Genomic DNA, 22,223 nt, shown 5'->3' with positions numbered 1-22,223 from the left:
TAATGATCCTTATTCCTTTCTAGCATATTTCAGCTAAAAATTGCTAGAAAATTGTGGAGCGTAGGTTTAGGAAATGCTTCCTAGGAAAATAAGTTCACCAGCTTGTTAATTATATGCAGTAAAATCCATGAGAAGACAATTTTAAATCTTGAGTGATTCAGAAATGGTACATTTTATGTATGTTTTGAGCCTATTTTAACTGAGAGATTAATGGTTTTGTCACGGTCTCATGTGTGAAATCTTTAGTGCCATAGTGATTGAGTAACTTGTTAATGTGATAAACCATCCTGACCTTATCCTGAAATGAGGAAGTAGATCCCACTGCCCTTGTTCATCTTCTTGCTAGGATAGGCAGTTGCAGTTGATCCGCAACTTGACCTAATGTATATCCAAGTTTGTTATATCTGGAAATAAAAAGAGACATTTCCTAATAAATATAAAAAGTAGAGTTATGCATTAGCAGTTGGTTTTTACCGATTTGGTAGTATATTAGATTTCTACTCTTTCGTTGGCATAAAATCAAACACCTTAATTTATGCATTGCTGGAGCTCCTTGATGTTGGCAGTCGTGCTTTCCTGGTGGTATGCCATTGCCGTCTGTCCGACTGAGCAGTCTGTGGCTAGAGACTCTAATACCTTAGTAAATTGGATATTTTATCACTTTTGGAAAGGCATCACCCCTCACCTTTGAGTGGAGGAGCTCTTACTGGCTTCATGAAAGCATGAAGTTCAAAGACTTAAGGATACGCATGCAGATAATTTTAATGGTAACAATAAATGAGAATTGTTATCTTCATACTTCTCCCTTCATATTATTGTTACCAGATGTAGCCAGAGCTAGTGGTGCCAATTTGGTCAGATTGCTTTGATAATTTTCTTGTTGCCAAGTAGTATGTATTTCTTGGTGGTAGAATCAGCAGTGGTATGTTTGAATATGAGTAGTATAAATCCAACTTTAGAATGGAATCTGAATCTAATTCACTTCCTTCTAGCACACCTGACTTTAATTTTTAACGCCTAGCCAGGCACAGTGCTAAGATCAAAGTGAAATAAAGAGAACGGAGTAAAGCAGTTCTTGGAAAGTAAAAAGAAAAACAGCATAACATTTTGTAATCTTTTCTACATGAAAGAAATATTGAGCCTATATGCCATTCACTTAGAAATAAATCTGCAGTAAATTTACTAAAAGTAATTATGCCAGTGTAAACCCTTATTTATCTGGAGGAAAATCAGGCCCACTATATTTATTGCCTAAGAGATGCTTTGATTTGACAGCAGAAATCTCCATTTATGTCCCCAGAGAGGCACAGAGTCCTTTACTGCTCTGTTTTGACCCCACACGCAGGTGACTGCACGCCACGGGAGGCCACGGGAGCTGCTGGGCGCTGCTCCCTGTAGTGGCTGCTGCTGATCGTGGGTGAGGGGGAGAAGCTGCTAAAGACCCACGTGAATTTGTAAACCGTTCATCTTAAAGCAGCTGCTTGTTGATAAACAGGATTGAGAGTATGTAAAAGCACAATTTAATTTTGAGTGAAACACCTGCTGTGACGTATCCAAAAATCTTAATCTACGATTAAGTCTGGATTTTTGTTGTGGCTGTCATGGGAGCCATCAATGGCTTGATTTGGATGCTTATTTGAAAAAAAATAAATGCATGACTTTTGAGAGTGTCAGATTTTTTGTATGTCAGGAGGTGGATGTGATAGTAAGCAGCTGAACAAATGTGAAGAACTTGAAAGTATAGAAGCTAGACTGCATAGGAAGGTAATCGAAAACAGGAGTTTGCTAATTTAGTTGCAAAAGAGGTTATCCCTGTAAACTGTCCATACATATCCAAGTATCGTTAGCGTTAAAAACATGATTTTTTGCATGACATTTTACGCATTCAACAGTTTTCACTTAGCAGTCTATAATTGTTACTAACTTTTGTGTAGTCACTTTATGAAATCTAATATAATTCAGCCTCTGCCTTAAAATGTATGAATTGCAATACCTTCCATGAGTCCCTATAAATCATACCATCGTTCATACCATCATCCTTGGGAAGGAGGAGGATTTCTCCTTCTTTGGGCATATTGTAATGCTGACAGTAGTGTTTAATCTGACAAACTTGTCTTCTGCGCACTGCAGGACATAGCAAGGGCAAAGTCTCTCTCTCTTCCCCCCCCCCCCCCCCCTCCCCGGGATTGGGGGGAAGATAGGCAGTGCTGCAGTCACTGGTTATCACTGTGCCTCAAGTATTCTGCTGCAAAACCCGTTAAAAAAACCCCAACCCACAAAAAGGCACAGGAACAGAACGGGAGGATTTGCTTGGTTTTGCTTAAATTTTAATCTACTGCTTACAGAATACCTGATTAACACTCATAGATCACCTGATTAACTTTTCGTACTAACGCTAGCATAAACATTCTCTGAGTAGAGCGGTAGAAAACCTCCGTATATGCTTAGCTCTGGAATAAGCCCTTCCCTGTGTCTGGCAGTTTTTTAGCTGTTCGTTAGCATTCGATCATTTAAAAAGCCCAGACCATTAGCAGTGTCATTGGCCTGCTGAATGGGAGACACTGAAAATGGAAGAGTTGTCAGACTATTGTAGTGTCATCGTTAACCAATGCTCAAGTTCTCTAAAAGAATTTTACAGTTCCATGAAGCACATGTTCCTGAGAAAGCCTGACAAAACTTAGGTTCTGTAATAATTCTAATGCTTGTGGAACTACAGAGACAAATAGTCAATCTGTGTAACATATTTTGATATAGCCGTCATCTCTAAAGAACTTCAAAGTGTTCTCAACTGGAAATTCCTAACTCATCGCTCATCTGAAGGGTTTATCTGGTGTCTGTCGGTTCCCCCCATGCGGAATGGCACGTGGTTTCGGTAGTAGCAGAAGCCAGCGTGGAGCTACAAGGGAGCTCGGTGATTAACTCAGCGGGAGAGACCACTGCGTCTGGAAGCTGCTGAAACTTCTCACCATCCTGTGTAATTCTTTAAGATAAACCTTTAAATATCTGGCATAAAAAGCAAAGAAATATACATCGGAGAAAAAATATGACAAGTGTGTTATCAATTTTAGTGAGGTAAGAGGTCAATGCCGCTGACATTACAATAACAGATGACCTCCAAGTGCATCTTCAGGATATTACAGTGAATTGTCCTATAATTGCCGCAGGGACAGCGAGTGTCTTTCACGGATCCTTTCATCAAGGCTTTTACAATAGATGAAAAAACTGAAGAAAGCCAAATGAGTAAGGATGGCTACATCGATTAATAAATCCCAAGCATCAACGACCTAATGAAAAACTGGGTTGGGGCAAGAAGTATTTCTGTGTCATAGATCTATAGTTGATATTATTAGAATGAGGCGAAGTTATACCTACAAACCTGCTGTTACTGAGGAGGATATGCATGATAAAGTGAAAGATTAAAAAAGAAAGGATATTTTTTTTTTGTACCAAAAGCAAACTATCTTAAACACAGAACTACTTGAGATTATTTCTGCTTCCTATTCAGACGTTTATGTGAAAGCATTGCTGTGTTACCTTTGCTGCTATAGAAAACCTAAACTGTTCAGCAGATGTTGATTAAAGACATCCAAGTTGCTGTGTTTAACATTTCAGTTTAAGTTCAGTGGTGCTTTGATAGTTTATATGCAGAAAGGCTGTGACTGGCCTGCAGTAACTAATGCTGAAACTCAATCTGTGCATTGTCTTCTGTGCAGCTACAGTGCAAATATTAAATTACATCTCATAGTAACGTGAATCTTGGTTCTCTGATGAACAACATTTTGAACACTTCAACTCTTAATTGATATAAACCTATGTACATTGACCATATGTTAATTTGGAACAAGTAAGAAAAGACATCTTTAAAAGAAAGGAGCAGGGAGATCTGTTATCCTTCTGCAAAGCTTTTCTTTCATGTAAAGTCGTTACGCTCTCCCTCACATATGAATATAGATGCCCGCTGTCACCAGGGAGCTAAAAGGAGACTTTCCGGTAGAAAGAGTATTATTATTTCTGATTAATTCCTGACTAACTGTTTAAGCTCTGTTTCTATGGGTTTTTTTTTTCCTGCTTTCTAACACTGGCACTTAAGGAAACTCACATAAAATAGTACCCTGTGAAACTGAATTCTCTATTCCAAGCTCTTGAACGCAATTTCCAAGGGCAGGATGCTCTTCTAGTACAAATCAGCATAGCTGTACTGAACTCATATAGCCATCCTTTATTTATAGTAGCTAGGGGGCAGGCCTGTTATTTTTACTTTCAACATAAAAATTTTTGCTATTACAGATTATTTTTTTCCCTTTAAAATTATTTTCCATTTTTAGGGCTTCCCTCCTCCCTCTTCAACCTGGCTGTCCCCTTTTTCCTTACTCTGAGAGTAAGGAAGTGTAAAGTTTAATATTTTTCCCCTGTTGATTTTGATGAAGTATTATATTAATATTTAGAACATTTTACAGGAAAACTGGGAAATAAACGAATATTGGAAATCAGAACTAGTTTCATAAGGCTGTAGGAAGAGGTATGTAATTAAGGATCAAAGATGACAGGGCAGTTTTAAAGTGCTGTATTTGCACTTTTTTCCCTTCAGGTGTGAAATGTCTGTGATTTATAAGTTCAATGCAAGCATTTTATCATTTAGAATTAAGAGCGGTGCACTTCTCTGAAAGTCTCTGAATTAAAGAAAGAATCCTGAGAGTTCTCTACGTTCTGGAATAATCAAGTAAAGCTTACATTATCTGTCTGTACTTTTGAAGTCTTTATATCAAATATGTTTAATATTGTCATACAGTTTTATCTAAAAGGCAAGTTGTGAAACTATTAATATAAGGAATATATAATTACCACAGTAATGTAATTTATGGCCAGAGTCTTCTAACAAAATGAGCTGTACCAGGCTGCAGTGAATGTTAGGCGTTTGCTGTACCCATAGTCGTATATGGGCTGAGTTACACTGTCCGGTAGAACAGTGTGATGTTTAAACGTGCATTTATTTTGCTTTTGTCTAGACTCTTGTAACTTTTATAGCTTTCCATTGGAATCAAAACTATAGGAGCTGCTTAAATAAGAAATGTATTGAGTTTCAAATTCAAACCTTACAAAGCACGTTAAATATCTCTTTAAACTTTCCAGGAAAGGAAATAAAGGTATTATTTTCTTTTACTCAAGCTGGTGATTTAAATGGTAACCCTAAGCCATCAATAGAAATATAGAATGGTGTTAGTAAAAACAAAACAGATATTCTGAAAGTATTACAATGCGTATGTACATAAATTAAAAGTATATGAAAAATAGGGGGAAAAAACCCTAGGACATTACAGATTATGAGAGAGTTTAAATTTGATGTTAATTCTTTAACTGGGTTGTCCACAGAGATGTATGATATCTGAAAGGAGCAGTCACTTTCGAGGCTAGAAATGTTTTATTATAAACCATAGTTCTAGAGTGAATATGGAAAGAACGAACATAAGAGAGCAAGAATAGAAGTAAAAAAATCCTTCAGGTCATAAAAAAAAATTCCCTGCGTTGCTTGAAGCTGATTGAAAAAGTGTGAAAAAGGATAAATGGGTAACTACAGTTAAGATGAGGGGGACTTACTTGGAGTGAGAAGGCAGATTTTTATCTCAGGTATGGCCTTCTTCCATATTTTAATTTGGAAAATATTCTTCAGCATTTCAATTAGATTAAAAAAAAAAAAGTTTAAACGCAGATAGGGAAGAAGAAACGGTGACAAGCCTGAAAAAGAAATTTGGAGTGTTAATGCCAGGAGGCTGAAGGGAGTGATTAATATCTGTCAAGAAGAATATTTGCAATGGGATGTGGTGGTAAAAATTGCCAATCTTTCTGTCTGCAGAGATACTGGATAGCAGAACAGAAGATGAAGACCTCTCTAGATAGCCTTTGTGTCATCCCACCTAAAAACCCGTACTTTATTGCAGACATCGCATTGTCAGAACAATGATGTAAATGCGAGAGATTTAGACAAAAAGAGTAGTTAGAGACCCACAGGGTCAGGTATCTGGCTAAAACTAATAGAGTGTAGTTTTTTATTCTAATATTCTGAAGTTATAAATATCACAAAAGAGGAGAAATTATTTTGGACAGTGTAGGGCTTTGAAAATGAGTAGCATGAGATCAGATTGACAAGGCGATCTGTGAAGTGACTGGATGGCCTTCAGGTGGGAGAGGACAGGCAATTACCGCAGGTTTTTCAGTGCTGGGGGTAACATAGGCCCCAGTCCTGAAAAGGACCGTATGAGTATCGTAGTGCGTGCCACTGCACACAGGCAGGATTTGAAGGAGATTCGTACAGGAATTCTCTAGGAATTAAGCCAGGCTTCCAGCCTTTCTGCTCCACAACTGGCTCAACCTTTTCACTTTGAAATGAAGTACAGTTTGTAAGGTTTCTGCCTGTTATTCAGAACTCTAGATGATGACTCTTTTCTGTAATTAAAAATAAATAATTTTTCTGTATGTCTGTCTGTTTTCCTATCTTAATAATTGTCCTAAGTATGTAAAATCACAACTCAGGATAAGTTACAGTAAATAATTCCTTCTATTATTTTTCTAATTTTAGTATTTTACTGATGGAGATTGTTTCTGTTTTACTACCTTGTTTTCACTGATGAATGCTTCTCATTGATTTGTCAGGGCTATATTGCTCTTTAATAACGACGTTGACTTTAATAACATAATAAGTGCAATAATTTTATTTAAAATGAGGTAATATGCTTTTTAGCTTCTTTCTTGGGATATTTTGGATACCAAAGCCTAAATCTGCTTTCAGAACAGATTGGTCACCTATTTTAAAGCTTGTGTTATTCTTCTATTTCTATATATATTATTTATATTTCCCTTCATAGATTTGTATTTTAAAATAATGCACGCAGCACACACATCTGTGGTGGGGCTTTTTTTGTTTGGTTGGTTGGGGTTTTTTCCCTTTCTTCTTCCTCTTGTGCTACTTCCCATTCATGTTATCCAGCAGATTGATTTCTCTCTGTTCATTGCTCTGGAAGAGTTCCCGTACTACTGTCTAACTGGCTCTTGCTCTCCTTCTGCAGCTCTTGAGGTGACTATTTTTACTCTGTTTCCTCTGTAGCTTCCCTTTTCAGCACTCCCTGTTGCCCAACACTTGCCTGTACAACTTTTCTGCTGCCTCTCTCTTCCCACCATCTATTAACTTTTTTATGAGACCTGCTGTAATTTTTTTTTTAATCTGGACAGAGGCCCCAGAGTCTTCCTAATTGATACAGACATAATAGAAATGACAAGATACAAACTAAAAGGTATATCGTTGTTCATCCTAAATGGTTTGTATTGGAAGTATAAATATGCCAAAGCAGCTTTTTTTCTACGTGTGAGTTTACATGAGAGTATATTAGAGTATATGTACTGCTCTGGCTTGCATACTACAGAGTGTTACAGTTTTCCATGCAAAATCTTCTTGAAAAAGTCTTGCGTACGCTAAGATATCTTATTGTATACGCACCTATACCAAATAATAGAAAACTGGCCATGAGTAGCAAATCTTCAGGTGTCTCCAAACACCTGAAATGTAGGATGGAGCAGAAAGGTATGTTTTTTCATGGCTAGCTTGGAGAAGCAATACAGGTCATATTTTCAGGTGCTCTCAATGTGCAATTGGGCTAGACTTCAAAAAACGTTCAGCAATCAGTCATTACCCTGTAACGTGTAAAATGTTGTGAGATGTAGGAATTCATACCCAACCAGCCCAGCTCTAAAACCTGGCCCTGAATATATACAGACGGTTGTTGTAAGAAGCATTACGTTGTTAAGAATGAATGTCCACCTCTTTGTGTGTCATAACTGGAATTACGTGTTAGTCCATTTAGTATTATTATCTTTACTATCTGGAAAATACCTATTGCATTTTAAATTATATTGCAATAAATAGGTATAATGAGAGCAAAAACTTCTCAATGGATGTCTGACAAGACTGTGATCCCTGCTTAGAAGAGTCCAAGAGTCAAGCTGTTTTGTTCTGAGAATTTATTGTTCCCTGAAGAGAAGGAGACAGAGACTGAGTATTTCCAGATACACAAGTGGATATTATCAGCCCAGGCTTCTTTTGGCTAGCTTCCTGGTGAAGGTTAATTTTAGCATTAAGTTCCAGCTCTTTCTCAGCTGGAGTCTGGCAACAGAAGCCAAGCTTTCAGTCCAGGAGCTCCTTTCTGTGTGACAGCCTTCTCCTCTGGGCTCAGTTTGCCCACTGACCTGCTTCTATAGCCCTGTAAGAGTATCAGCTGACTTGAGGGCAGGTCCCTTCCCTAAGCAGCCCTAGGGAAGTTTTCTTCTACGCTTTGTATGAAAACTCAGCACACACGTTTCGTTTCTTAATCCTTGTTGGTTCCTCTGAATCCTTCCCGTACATTCGAATCCTGTATTATGGAAGGAATCTAGAATCTCACAGTAAGTAAAAACGGGTGAAATATTTCCTTCGGTGATTGTACAATAAAACAAACATGCTTGTTTTGGAAGAAGAAGGAAAGATATTTATCACTTTTGATACCCAGTTTTACTTGCATTTGCTTTTATTTATTGATGCAATAGGATGCCCTCAGTTTCTACATGTGCATGAGATAGTGGGCTGGTGTTTCTCATTATAGAATAAAGATATTTTTCCTCTAATCACATATAACTGCACTTTATTGCAGGTACTGACCACAGAATATGATTCCATATTCCCAGGAAATGATACACATTTTCTCTTGGTGATCAACAGTTTGTAGGTTCTTTTCCTTCTTTATACCTTTTTTTTTTTTCTCTCCTGAATTAAGGGTCACATATAGATTTTCTTTTTTTCTTTAGGTAAACTTCCAATCCTATTGGATTTTTTTTTTCTTTTTTTTAGATACCATAATGATCCTTTATGCTTCTGCACTGTTTTCTCTAAGATTTCACTAATACTCATTTGATACCCCATACATTTAACAAACTGAGTCATACAGAACATATAATGACATGGGAAATACTTGCACAGGTGAATAGATCTCTTGATTCTACCACTGACTTATTTGCTTTCCTCAGCCTACTTTAGGAAAGTTTAATTACTGGGTAACATCTGTTCAGGAGCTTGATATCAATGTAAATTGCATGTCTTCATTAATCCCATCCTTTTTGTTCTGTGCAGCTTTGCAGCCGTAGTGTGGTGACCGTGTTGAGTGGACTATCAAACGCATGGGCAGACAGAGTGAACGCATGGGACTAAACTGTTCAGTAGCAAAAATGTCTTCTAGGCCTTAAAATATCCCTGTATTCCTAAATCACTTGCTCCTTGGGACAGAGATTTGTTATAAGCAAACCTGACAAAACACTTGTAAGTTAAAATATAAAAGCAAATACTAGTCCTCTTCAGGTGACAGAGCCCACAGCTGTGTGTTTAAAGCTGTGTGTTGTCCAAATATATAATATACATCTACATTATATCAATTTGTTTTTCCATTATTTTTTTATGTGGGTTAATTTGCAGTATGCATTTCAATGCTTTATTAATACATTAGCAACAGTTTTTGTGGGTTAACAAGAAACTGGAGATAAAAATGTGAGTGAATAGCTTTCAGAACATCTTGGATAGTCCTGGAATACAGGTGGTGACAAACACAACGCAAGCACCCTTTTCTTTAGCTCAGAATTTCAGCTGAATTCACAGTGCTCAGTTTTTGAAGAGAGTTTATTCTAGCCACTGAGCGAGGCAGAGATCAAATTCTCATGCATTCATTCACAAGTGTCTTCACCCAGAGCTTTGGCTAGCAGAATTGGTTCCACTTGGTATGCCATCCCAAGACTTGACGGTTGTTCTCTATGAAATGGTACACTTGGCTTACTCAGCGTGTCAGCGCGGGTTACAAGGTACAGTGTAAATCCACACGGTGGACTTTCCCAGTAAGTTCTTGGCTGTTGGTGTTGACACTGGACAATAGTAGCATTTTGTAAGTATAGAGAAAGGTATGTCTTAGTTAAGTTATGGCTTTGTGTTGCTTTATTGGAGCTGTTTTATACAGAATTGTTTTTAAATGGCATTATATACATTAATACAATAAATAATGTGATAACGTTACCCAACAAAATGTGATGAAAAATAGAGATGAATGGATTTCACAGAGAAAAAAATCGTCACAAATGCTTCTGTTTCATTTGTGAAATGATGTAGTAATTTATATCGCACTATTTCTGTGAAGACACCGATTAGAATTTGAAGCCTTCATTTGCTTCAACACTGTATAAACTAACATCCTCCTGGCCCAAAGCACTGGCCATTTGTTACTCATGTAAAGATTGCCAATGAAGCACAAAAAGAAAGGGAAGATGATTGTTATATTGGATAAAATGGGCATGACCAGGTGGTTCTTAATAATGTAAACGTAGGGGGTAAAAATAAATAAATAAATAAGGCTTTGATGGTATAAGAATAATGAACAACCAGAAAAGTAAGTGTTCGGCCGACAGTGTTGGTCTGATCAGCTGTGTGATCCTAACGGGAAGGACTTGATGAGCTTGAAGAAGCAGAAACTGTGTTGAATAGAAATGCTGTAACTTTGGAGGGAAACGATGTAAGAGTACCTCAGGAAAAGTACTCGGTTTACCTTTGTTTCTTCCTGTTTCCTTATTATGGTTTTATGTCTTTTTCTGTTTTTTAAGCTTGTCAAGTAGAGAAAAATGCTGAAGGATTATTTTCTTTCCTAGATTGTGTGAGTTGGGAAGGTAGCGATAGGGTAATTACTGGCTCATGCCACTTCTCTATTGCGCTTGTCACCAGGTGAGTGTGAGGGCTGACGTCTGAAGCAGCGTTTGCTTCGTTAGCTCCTTTGTGGCAGTCACTGTGCAGCTGCACTTTGCTCCTTTGAACTGTAGTCCTGAAGGAAGCTGGAGGTAAAAACTGTTCAGACGGAGCAGTCCTCTTTTGTGGACACCTTACAGACCCATAGAGATTTGGAGACCGCTTTCTCCTCGGGCACACACCATATCCATGGTTGGAAATGTGTTGGAAGTGTTCACATAGCCCTTAAAAGGTTATGTAATATTTATGGACAGCTTTACAAACAACCTTTACTGACTCCGATTTAGTAATGTACTATCATATTGACAGCGTAGGATCGAGCTGGTAATACGCTTTGGGCCATCTATCCCGTGTTTAAGAAAGTCTTGTGGGGCCAAATAATGAGAGAATATAAAGCTAAAAGATACTGTTGAACCATGAGGTATCTTATAATCTGAAGTAAGTACAATGCTGCAGTATTATTCCAATTTGGAAAATATAAATTTGGAAGGTAGCAAGAGGAAGGCACTCTGGAAATATTTTGGATTGAGAACATATTGTGCAATAGGCGACTATAGGTAAGAAGGTTCATTCTGTTGAGAAGTAATCGAGTGTTTCGGTAGCTATTGGAATATGCTTCTTGCTGCTTATGAAATCCAAGGGTATTTGATCATGTCATGATAAGATCAGCAGGCTTTTTTCCAATTACCTTGGTAAAGCCACAGATAAGTGCAAATCTTACTGTACTTTAATAAATACGTTTAGTTGCAGCAATGAAATCCCATTTTATAATATTTTAAAGAGTTTTATAGTATAGTATAATTTTTCAATATAACATTTATTTTAATTTTTAGAATCTAAATGTATACGTATTTTGACTTCTGAAAAAAATATTCCTAATTAATGCTGCCTACAGAAGAGGAAGTAAAACAAAGTGAAAGTCAGTGGTACTGAACGATGAAGCACTTCTGGGCCTAGTCTTTCAAAACCAAAGACAATTCTGCAATGTCAAACTGTTGAAGCAGAAGTTGCCCTTCAATGAACTAATTTTGTTAATTGAAATCCTGCTTAAACTGAAAAATGTATTTAGGTCGTATCATGGATGTTAGTGGAAAGCTATGGAGCCGTAGCTTCCCCCTCTCGCCCCATAGGCAGAAACTTCAAATAGCTGCTATAAAGCCCGGTAAATTTGAAATACTTTGACTGATTTGATATTTAGTAACTGTGCATAATTTGGTAAAAACTTCTGGCTAAAAATCTATAGTGCTTTCAAAAAACTGTATCTCTGTATATTGAGCTTTCAGGTAGTAATATTTTTACAGTCATGGTAAGGAAAAATTATTTCAGTCTTTTCTGGGTATTTCATTACAAATTGTGCATGCACACACACACGTAGGTGTAAGCGGGTGGAGGTCTTAGGACATCGGTAGATACGTTTTACTGGTTTCATGTTCTGGGATATAATGAGAAGTTTCTGAAAGGGACCATACAAGACAGAATGTTTATCGTGAGTCTTACTAATAAAAATAAATTGTCGCTAAGTACACATTTAGAGTATTTGCATTGGGACTACACCTAACTTTTATTCTGTTTCAATTAATAGTTATGGTTTTTTTAGTCTTCTGTGATGTTATACCTATGAGTCAGCAGCTGAAGTCTGAGAATGGATACTAAGGTTTAAAGCAGTCACAGTTAATGATCGTGTTTGATGAATGCTGTTGTTTATTAAATATCTTTTTCTTGTAATTCCAATAACCGTTTAAAGTAGAATGTAACAGTACTTGGGAAATTGTTCAGAAGAATTTATTTTCTTAAAATAGTAAGATTTCTTTTTTAGTAAATAATAGAAATTATATATACAAAAGTTCTGTTTCGTCCCCTGTGTTTCAGTTTTAAATTTAAATTAAATTAATCTCATATTATTGATCTTCTTCACTGCTTCACTGGAACAGACATGACCTGTGTTTCAATATGAAACAAATGTAAAAGAGTTCTGCCTAGAGAAATTTAGAATGATCGTGGAATACCAGGTTGGAACAGACCTCAAGGATCATCTGGTCCAGCCTTTCAAATTAGAATAGAGCAAAATGAATTAAAAAAGCCCATGTTACAAAATACTTGTTCTCTGAGTTATTTAAAGCTCAAATACAAGGCAGAAAGGAAAATATATGGAGCTAAGTTTAAGTAGATGGCTTTTCGGTTTCACTAGCTAGGCCCGGGTACTCTCAGATAAACTCTCTCTTGCGCTGTCTTAAACTCTCTTATACTTTAATGCATATCTCTGAAGGCAAATTGTTATAGCATGGAACATTTTCGTTGATTATATAATTTTCTTGCAAATTCCATAGTACGGTACCTTAATTTTGGTAATGAAAGTAATTTTCTTTTGAGAACCTGGGTTACTGTTGAATTTTAAAGCCTGTCTGCGGCTGAGATTTAATGTAATCCCTTGAGTATTTAAGAAGCGTTCCTTAGACCGTCGCCCAAAAGTGACAAGATTAGCACTTGCAGTTTATTGACAGGATGCCTCATAGGAAAGACATTTATCTGTAAGGGTATTGTTTTTTAAAAAGGAATAAAGTCTGTCTTAAGCTCTGGGAATATACATGCTGTCTGAAATACAGAAAGAACGGAGCAGTTTCTTTTCATGCAGCTCATGGCACAGGGACACAGCAGTTCACAGAGGTAAGGATTACATGTTGACAAAACTACACAGTAACTAATTTCCTATCAGATAAAAATATAAGTGCTTGAGGACTTAGAAGGTCTTAAAAGTCCCTGTCATAAATTGAATTCAGGCATACTCAAAAGTAAGTCATTATTCAGCAATAAAATGGTATCCTTGCATATATGCCTGTACCCAAATATATGTTGGAGAATGACAGAGGTTACCAGAGAGTTTGTTGTTCTTTCTGGGTTTAAAAAACCCAGGAAGAACTAAATCATATCTCGTGTTCCAAGATTTTAGCGCGTGAGACTGCTCAGTCTCTGCCTCCTGTAATCTTTTTGAGAGAACTCTTTGTGATTAACCGGTCATAAAATCTTGTCTGCGTTCGCAGACCTTTACTAGTCCCCTGCCCATCCCAACAAACAAATACTCTGGGGTACTGATTCTGCTCTCACATACCCCAGTGTGGTCCTGTTCCCATCAAAGTATTCCCTTCAGATTTATATAGCACAAATAGAAGAATAATCAGATCCTTTCCTCTTATTTTATCTATGGACTATGCATTGAATGACTTTTTTGAAGCAGTTGTGATTCAATGGGGATGTTTTTAATTTGCTGCCCGTTCTCTTTACCTCTGAGGAAAGAATTTTGTAAATGCTGAATAATTTTAGAACATGTTTTCTTGGTTAAGGGTTGGATCATATTTTAAATTAGTTTTAAGAGGAAGGAAATCGTGTAAATGCTGTGGAATTCAGATAAGCACTGTGCATAGGAAATAAGTACTTTAATTTAGGGTGCCTAGAATTGGTAGGTCAAGCTGATGATAATAAAGGACCAGATCTTAACTTTGTTTCAAAGAACGTGTAATCAATATTCACTCTCCTGTTTTATTTCCTTTTTTTGCTTGAGAATTTATGTTGGTGAAGCTGAAACGTGCAGTTGCTGAAGTATTCCACAGGGTGTCATGAGGTAGTTGTTGAAATCATTAATACTTGGACGAAAGTAGAGAAAGAAACACAGTGTGCAGTCCTCTGAATGCCAGTTAATGTAATTTTAGATGTGACTAATACACATGCCATAAAATAAAAAGTTCTTAACTCATTAACACATGTATCTTATTTCTGTATCTGTATAAAATATACACACGAAGAAAAATATTACGAGAGGTCGTTTACAAGAGTGAGCTATTCTATGTCAGGTCTTCCCCAAAACCCTTTCTATATATACCTTAGTATTTTATAGTTTACAGAGCAAGTGGAATCTTTGGCCCATAGCAGTAACCTGACATACTAAACTATGTGTATATATATTAAAAAAAAAAAAAAAAAGGTACAATACTTGCATTTGCCATAATGTCAAAATGAATTTCTAATTGGAATGTGCTCCTCCAAATTTACTTTCAAATTTTATTTTACTTTTACTTTATATTTAAGTTCTTTTAAAATTTAAATTTATTTAAACAAACTTTATACAGTGCACACAGCTGCAGATTTTACGACTTGTTAATTATAGGTATATATGATGTCAAAACTTAACTTCAGGCTTTTTTTCCTGCGCACGTATAGTGTAGTAGGAACAGAATTTTTACCAAAGTATGCCCCAAATTAAAGTGTGTTTGATCATGGTGGTACATTTTTGCGTATGGAGACCCAATTTTTATTGACATAACCGTTGACTTCTGCAGAGCTGTGCATCCTTTGAGTTCAGCTTCAGGTTTGTTAAAGAATCTTTAGGTACAATTTAACAGTAATTATGAAGGATCCTGCTTCTGTTAAAATCTGAATTGCTTTAAATGGAAATGACATTGACTGTGAGAAAAATTACATTGCTTTATGAAATGAACAGCAAAACTTCATTTGTTTCAGTAGCAACAGAACACAATCTGAAGTGTAAAAACAGTGATGAAAGTAAGGATTTGAATCTCTGTTGACAGTAATAATTGGGCTAATTATAACAGCATTTTTAAAACCAGTTTTGAACAAATGATATATTGCGCAGTTAGGCGTGTTTTGTCGTATCATATAAAGTGGCGTACCAAAATAATAGACTAATTATTTTTCTTGTTACTGTTTACTTGTGCTAAGTATTATGGAACAAATGTTGGTTTTATGCCAGTGGCATAATAGAGAATGGCACTGAGAGCGTAGGATGAGGGGAGGTTGATTCTTCTGACGTACAATTAATAAAATTTTACACATTTGAGGTACCACATGTCCTCTCCGCATTGTGCCCAGAAGGTCATAGTGCTTTACAGCCATAGAGGGTGATTGCTATGACAATCAGAAGCTGAGTGCCGTTGTTGGATTTCCTTCCAAAATCCACATGGTTGGTCCTGTGAACAATTGTTTGTGCAAAACCTTTCTGACTTAACATCTATAAATCATGACGTGTTTAACAAACCAGTGTGTTTATAGGTACCTTAGCAGTATGTTTAAATACTTGCTAGAGGAAGAACTAGACCTGTTTAAAGGAGTTTTGATATCCAAAAGAGAGTGACGTACCTTAAATCTTCATGGAGATGAAGAAAGTGAACGGAAATGGTGGCCTTTGGGTTGTTTGGGTTTTTTTTTGTTTCTGGGTTTGGCTTTTTGAAATATAATCATGCTGATCTCTGCCCAGATGAGTTTCCTTTACAGCAGGGCATCGTGGAAGAAGAGGTTTTTAGATAGGTAGGTTATTGTCTGTCTTCTTCCTCAGTTTAATGCTCACTGAGCTTGCTTTGCGTCTCCCTTTCTTTGTCCTTTTTATTGCAGCTAGAATAATCTAAAGGGGTAATTCCACACATACTTTGAATTACTGAGATGATGCAGTACCTTAAACTAAAGTGATTAATATAAGAAAATATTTCAATAATAAAATATCTGGCTGCACTGAGATTTTTTTCTCTGTAATTTATTAGAAAATGATACTTTTATGAAAGGAAAACAAAATAGAAAGGACGGAAGTTAAAACCTGCTGATATTATGCCCTTTAAAAACTTGGCAATGTACTGAGGCACATGTATCATATGTGTGATATGTATAGATTGAACTGATCCTAGCGCCTAAGTCCCTCTTTGAATGTTAAGACAACGTTGATGAATATTATGATCTGTTTTTATTTTCAGATTGAAAATCTACAGGAGCAACTTAGGGACAAAGACAAACAACTAACTAATCTAAAAGACAGAGTGAAGTCCTTGCAGACGGATTCTAGTAACACAGACACAGCACTAGCGACCTTAGAAGAAGCTCTATCAGAAAAGGTATGTTTTTCTCATGGAATGGCATTATGTGCTGCTCTTGTGGGTGAAGTGTGTCCAGAAAATGTCTTTTTAAGTTGGTCTGGCACCTGTAACAAAGCCTCTGGGCGTTGTCAGGAAAGCAGGTGGCTCTGTTCTGGTGGGATGAGCAAGAAGAGATTCCTGGCTGATGAACTGAGACGGGACTCTGAGGTAAAGAAGGATGTCCTTTTACATGGGGACAAAGTAAGTGGCCCAGGACACGGGAAGATTTTCCCTTAGTCAATGGGATGAGTGGTTGTTACTGAAGGAACTGAAAGGCATGGACACCTGACTTAAAGAAGGTAGAGTTTGGGGTCTTTTTATGGCTTTGTGTCTTGATTATCCTGTTCTTTGTCTGTTAAGCAGAGCCTAACTGAAGAGCCAACAGCAAGTGACTGTACCAACTGCTACCTTGGCTGCTGTTAGCACTATTGATTTCCTACACCTCAGTTATAGGAGAAACTGTATTTCATAAAAAAAAATGGAGAAATATTTTTTTTTTCTTTAAAAACTACATACCTTTAGTTTGAAAATACCTAGCAGAAGGGATAAATCTGGGCTGTTTAATTAGTGGTAACATTCCCACCAGTATCAGTGAGGTCAGGGGTTTTTGGCACCTTGACTTTGAATACGAGGTAATCCAAGTAAATTTATATGCCAAAAAAATTAGTGCAAGTATCCACTCTTTGCAGCTTAATATATATCATTTAAATGTGCACAGGTGAGTGCAATTAATTAAACTATTATGTGCCATTCTGCAGCGTGTAATCCTAGGAAGGTATTTATGACTGTATGTGACTTTAAAATGCCACTGTGGTGTTGGTACTAACACCTAAAATGCTGATGTTATATTTTTTATTTCTTTGTATGTTTAATGTTAATTGGTTAGCAACAGTGGAAAAAATTGGCATTACTATTACTGTGGCTTCACGTGGATAAGCTTCTGCAGCATTTATGCAGTAAAGAAAGAAAACATGTATTGTTAATCTTTACTGCTAATCTGGACACAGTGCTCACCCATCTCACGGCATATTATTAAAAAAATTACACAAAGTACTCCTTAATCTGTTTGTTTTTTTTTTTTTTTTTTTTTTTTTTTTCTCCTTGTAAACAGCCTTTTTCGTCCTAGTCTACGCTGTCACTTTCCCCAGATGCCCATAGAGGCAGCTGAGAGTTTAAAACAGTCATTTAACCATCGTGGTTTAACCATCATGGTGCCGGTGTCACTGTAGAAAGCAGAGTGGGTCTCGCACTGCAAACCTGGCTGTTCTCTGTAACTCAGCGTGAAGCAGATCGTCAAAAGCCAAAGAAATCTTGTATCTCATTCTCTACCTCAGCTCCACCTGCGGTACTTCAGAGAAAATGCACTTGTGCAATACTTCTTAGCTGGGGTTATTTGCTAAATTGCAATCTGTATTCAAGTGTAATGGATTTCTCTGTTGAAAATACTTAATTATTAAATTAAATTTTAAAACCCCTCAGTTTGGCAGGGTTCATAGTAGAAGCAGCAAGTGTTGAGGCATTGAATAGAACATGTATAACCTTCTTCTCACTACCAGAAATACAGAAGGTTAAGAAGTACTAGGTTAAAACCTAAATGAGTAGTAATTAGTTGTTTTCAAGTCATTTTGAACCAGTATCATTCTAAAATCTGTTGAAATAAATGTAAGCTAATAAATAAATTTGAAAGTTTGTATAATTTTGAAAAAGTTTTATATTCTATAATATAGTATTTATAATATATTATTTATTTTATTTATTATTTATAATAATAAAATATTCTGTTATTCTCAGAGATACAAATTGTAAAACTTTACTAAGTTCAGGATGCATTATTTTTGAATATTGCAGTGAGGATTTGTCCCAGAGTTTGTTTAAAAATTGTGGTATAGACTTCTGTTGTGTGTATGGTAACTTGAAATGGGACAACACTGGAGCCCCTGAGGGTAGGGAAATTTTGTGTCAAGCTTAATTTGATTGCTGTAATAGAGGCTCAAAGTCCAATAAATGATGCTAGCTTTAATGTTTTGGAAGAGTTAGATAAACTTAGATCCTTCTCTGAAATGTACTTTTGCAGCTCGTGTCTGCTTCATTTGGAATTGCGTGAATATATACAAACAGACCTTTTTTTAAAAAGAATCAGTGTGATTCTGGGTTTTTCCAAGTGGAATTGAGTAGAACTCACGTGGGGTCCCTAAGGTTGAATTCTGCACAGTCGTCACTTTGCTCACATCCAGTCGGCTGAGAGCGGGATCTGTCCTGCCGTGATGGCAGGCTTCTCTGGGACACAGGCGATGGACACTGCGGGATCCTTCCCTCTGCCACAGGGATTTCTGTCTTTTTGCAGCTGCTGAAGGCCATGGTGTCCTGTAAGCCAAGGCTTTTGAGAAGTGGCATGACGCTGGGTTATGCTATGGGTGCTGGTGACTGTTTCAGTCGCTGACAGAGACTGTTACTCATAAAAGTTGGGTGGCAGCGCGTAAAGAGAACTCGTGATCTAAGCGATACACTTAGCAGCGTATATTACTTCAGAAATACTGCTTTGTTAACCTAAGGAGAAGATACGGAATTATTAAATAATAGCCTTTTTCTACAAATAGGCTTTATAACTGAGAGTGTCAATTATTTTATGAAATGCCCAAATCATTATGCAAATTAGCATCCGTGTTAGAACGGGAACACATGGCTTGAATTTTTACAGAAATTTTTAATTTGTTTGAATTTCTGTTATTTTCCTATGACTATTTTTCTGTATTTTGAGATTGTAAGCTTAATTAAATTAGTTATTAAGTCATTAATATTTGTCTGGTTTCTAAAAAGATACTTGTCACAGCTCCTACAGAAGTTACAGGATGATGGACAGTGGCTGGCAGCCTGGGTGGCAATATTAATGATAAGCTTCAAAATCTAGAATATCAGTTCCAAAAGACTTCGGATATTGCCCTGTTCATTGGCTAAATTTGCTTATGAGAGAACCATGTCATAAAAATGCAACTGCATGATGATTCTGATGGATTTTTTTAAATTTTATTTTATTTAAAAAAGAAAAGTGACCAGTCACTGTGTGCTGCTTTGAAATCCTTCTACAGTTGTGGAATGATTAGTATATTAGAGAAAAAAAATAAAGACAGAGAAAAGCAACGCCACACAGTAGAATTACTATGAGCTTTTGAGAAACAGGGTACTTGATCTTAGGGTAAAAGTACATCTATGTATAACTTAGTTTATTGTACAGAGAAATCATGCACGATTTCTTTCCCATTGAAAGTTTTTGAAGGCCATGCTTGCAAGGGTAGGTTTCGCAGTCTTAAGTGTAGTCTCTGGAACGTACTTATATGTTGAAAGCTGCCAGTGGGCATCTTCTACAAGTTCCAAATGAGCTTTGTCTGGCTTTGTGGTGTCTTCTGGCAGGTAAATACCGTAGCAGTTTATGTAAACATAAAGTGTCTCATTCCTATCTGAGTCCAGCTTTCAGATTCCAGCTTTCTTGTCCCTATTTCTGTCTGCAGTACCGTTCTTAAGACCTACAGACTTTATCAATAGTTATTAACTTTTTCCACCACAAATACTGGTAGAAATATTGAATGGATTTTTGTTTAAATGGGACAAAACAAAAACCTTTGGTGATAGATTCGTATCAACAAGTGCATTAATATAGGTACTTTTATCAATTTAAATTGGTAATGCTGTCAAGAAAGGATGCTGCTTTCATTCAAGAATATTGGATTTCCACGGAAAAACATTGTTTGTTTTTTCCTTGTATCAGGCCTAGTTTGCAGAAATATCAGCTTTTTTTTTTAATACTCTGAGATTAGGCTGACTCAATACTCTTTAAAATTGTTATTAAATTTAATTTAAAAAATAATGATGAAAATACTCCAAGACCATCATGGGAAGCTCCTTTTAAATAGAAATTAAATTCATTTATAGCAGTTTAGTTAACCACAACTCACTAAAATTGAATTTAATTGCTTCACTTAGTTTCTATGGGAAGAAAAAAATATTAAAACATGATCATATGATATGAATGGATTATGAAGCTATTTTTAAAGTCCAAAACTCGAATGTTTGAGCATTCATCTTTTTCCTGCATTGTTCTTGAAAATACTCAGATTGAGATTTTGGCCCTGAATTAGAAAATGTAGCTCCTTATGCTTCATGAAAATACATTTTCTCAAGTATCTGTCTCTTGTTTTCCTTTTCTTTCATATTTGGTGATTAGTTGGCTTGGTAACACTAAATGAGAAATTACTGTAGACATCATAAAACGGCATCAAAATTTACTGAAATGGAATCCTTTTAATCCTTGTTTTTTTCCGGCAATATTGCTGATATAATTTGTTCTTTTGCCAGGAATCGGAAATTAATCGGCACAACTTTAATCACTTTTATGTGCGTTTTAGAACTAAACTGAAAAAAGTATTCCTTTAATTCCTTACTCCTAAATTTGGAGCATCTCCTAAGCACTAAAAATTCTGAACAACAGTAAAGGCTACATTGCAATAAACAAAAAATAAGTTCACGCCTATTAAAAAAAAAAAGTTTGAAAATCAGCAAATGCAAAACTGCTATCAGCTGCCTTGATGTTTTAACAAGAAGGTTTTCAAAGAATATCTCAGCTCTTGGACTGGCCCAAAGCAGCTCAAGAGGTTGCTTTCATGAAGCTGATATTTATAAAGTTGGTCCTACTGTGGCAGCGTACAGCAGATAACAACGGAGTATGTCTGATAACAGAGCTATATGCTGGGGCAATTCAGTTCCTGCTCCTGTGATAAAGTGCAAATAGATTAGAGCTGTGAGGTCCTAGATTAGTGCGTCGGGAAAGCTCGCCAATGCAAATAGGCTGAAACAAGAACACATTGTTGGGATTTCTGCAAGTTAGCTGTTAATCAAGTAAAACATGGTATATTAGGGCCTTTTAACACATTTTTGACATTTAGCCTTATGCAGCTGACAGATAAATTAGTCTTCTTTTGTGATTGACTGAGGAAAAAATTATGCTGTTCATTAATAAGATGAAATAGTGTTATGTTTAATTTGTTATAGAAGAAAAAAAATATTTAGGTAAATAAATCTTGAAGAAGTAATTGGTATAAAACTAATTCTGAATATAACTAGGTGGCTTCTGGGTAGTTATTAAACTATTCCACTTAGCGGAGGCTGGCATTTTGATGTTAATATTCAAGGGATTAAGAATATACATTATTTGGCCGTATCTTTTTTACTGTATGCTAAGTGGAATGTAATATGTCATGGGTGTGTATTTCTTTCTGAACGAAGTAACCAGGGATATGAGTCTTGTACGAGCAGTCAACGCTGCTTTCTGTGAAGATTCTTACAGTAGCGCTGATCTGGTGATGTGTGTGTTCAGCGAGCGACGTTGCGAGGAGTCCCTGATGGCAGGGGAACGCTACCTGCAAAATCGAAGTAGCGCTGTGAACTGCCAGCCCTTTGGACGGGTTTTCCTTAGGAACCGCGTAGCAAATAACTACACCAATATTCTTCTTACAAGATTG

The 22,223-nt window shown here is 36.5% G+C and overlaps 1 protein-coding gene across 1 annotated transcript in view; it reads left to right on the top strand.

The window, feature by feature from the left end:
• ERC2 (ELKS/RAB6-interacting/CAST family member 2) overlaps positions 1 to 22,223 on the top strand; it is a 370,025-nt gene that overhangs the window by 179,168 nt on the left and 168,634 nt on the right. Inside the window, exon 9 of the mRNA XM_054216425.1 lies at positions 16,552 to 16,689. Coding sequence (XP_054072400.1) covers positions 16,552 to 16,689 — 138 coding nt within the window. The remainder of the gene's footprint in view (positions 1 to 16,551; positions 16,690 to 22,223) is intronic.

Source organism: Rissa tridactyla, chromosome 10 (genome assembly GCF_028500815.1).
Source record: "Rissa tridactyla isolate bRisTri1 chromosome 10, bRisTri1.patW.cur.20221130, whole genome shotgun sequence".
Lineage (NCBI taxonomy): Eukaryota > Metazoa > Chordata > Aves > Charadriiformes > Laridae > Rissa > Rissa tridactyla.
This window is presented reverse-complemented; position numbering and strand designations above follow the sequence as displayed.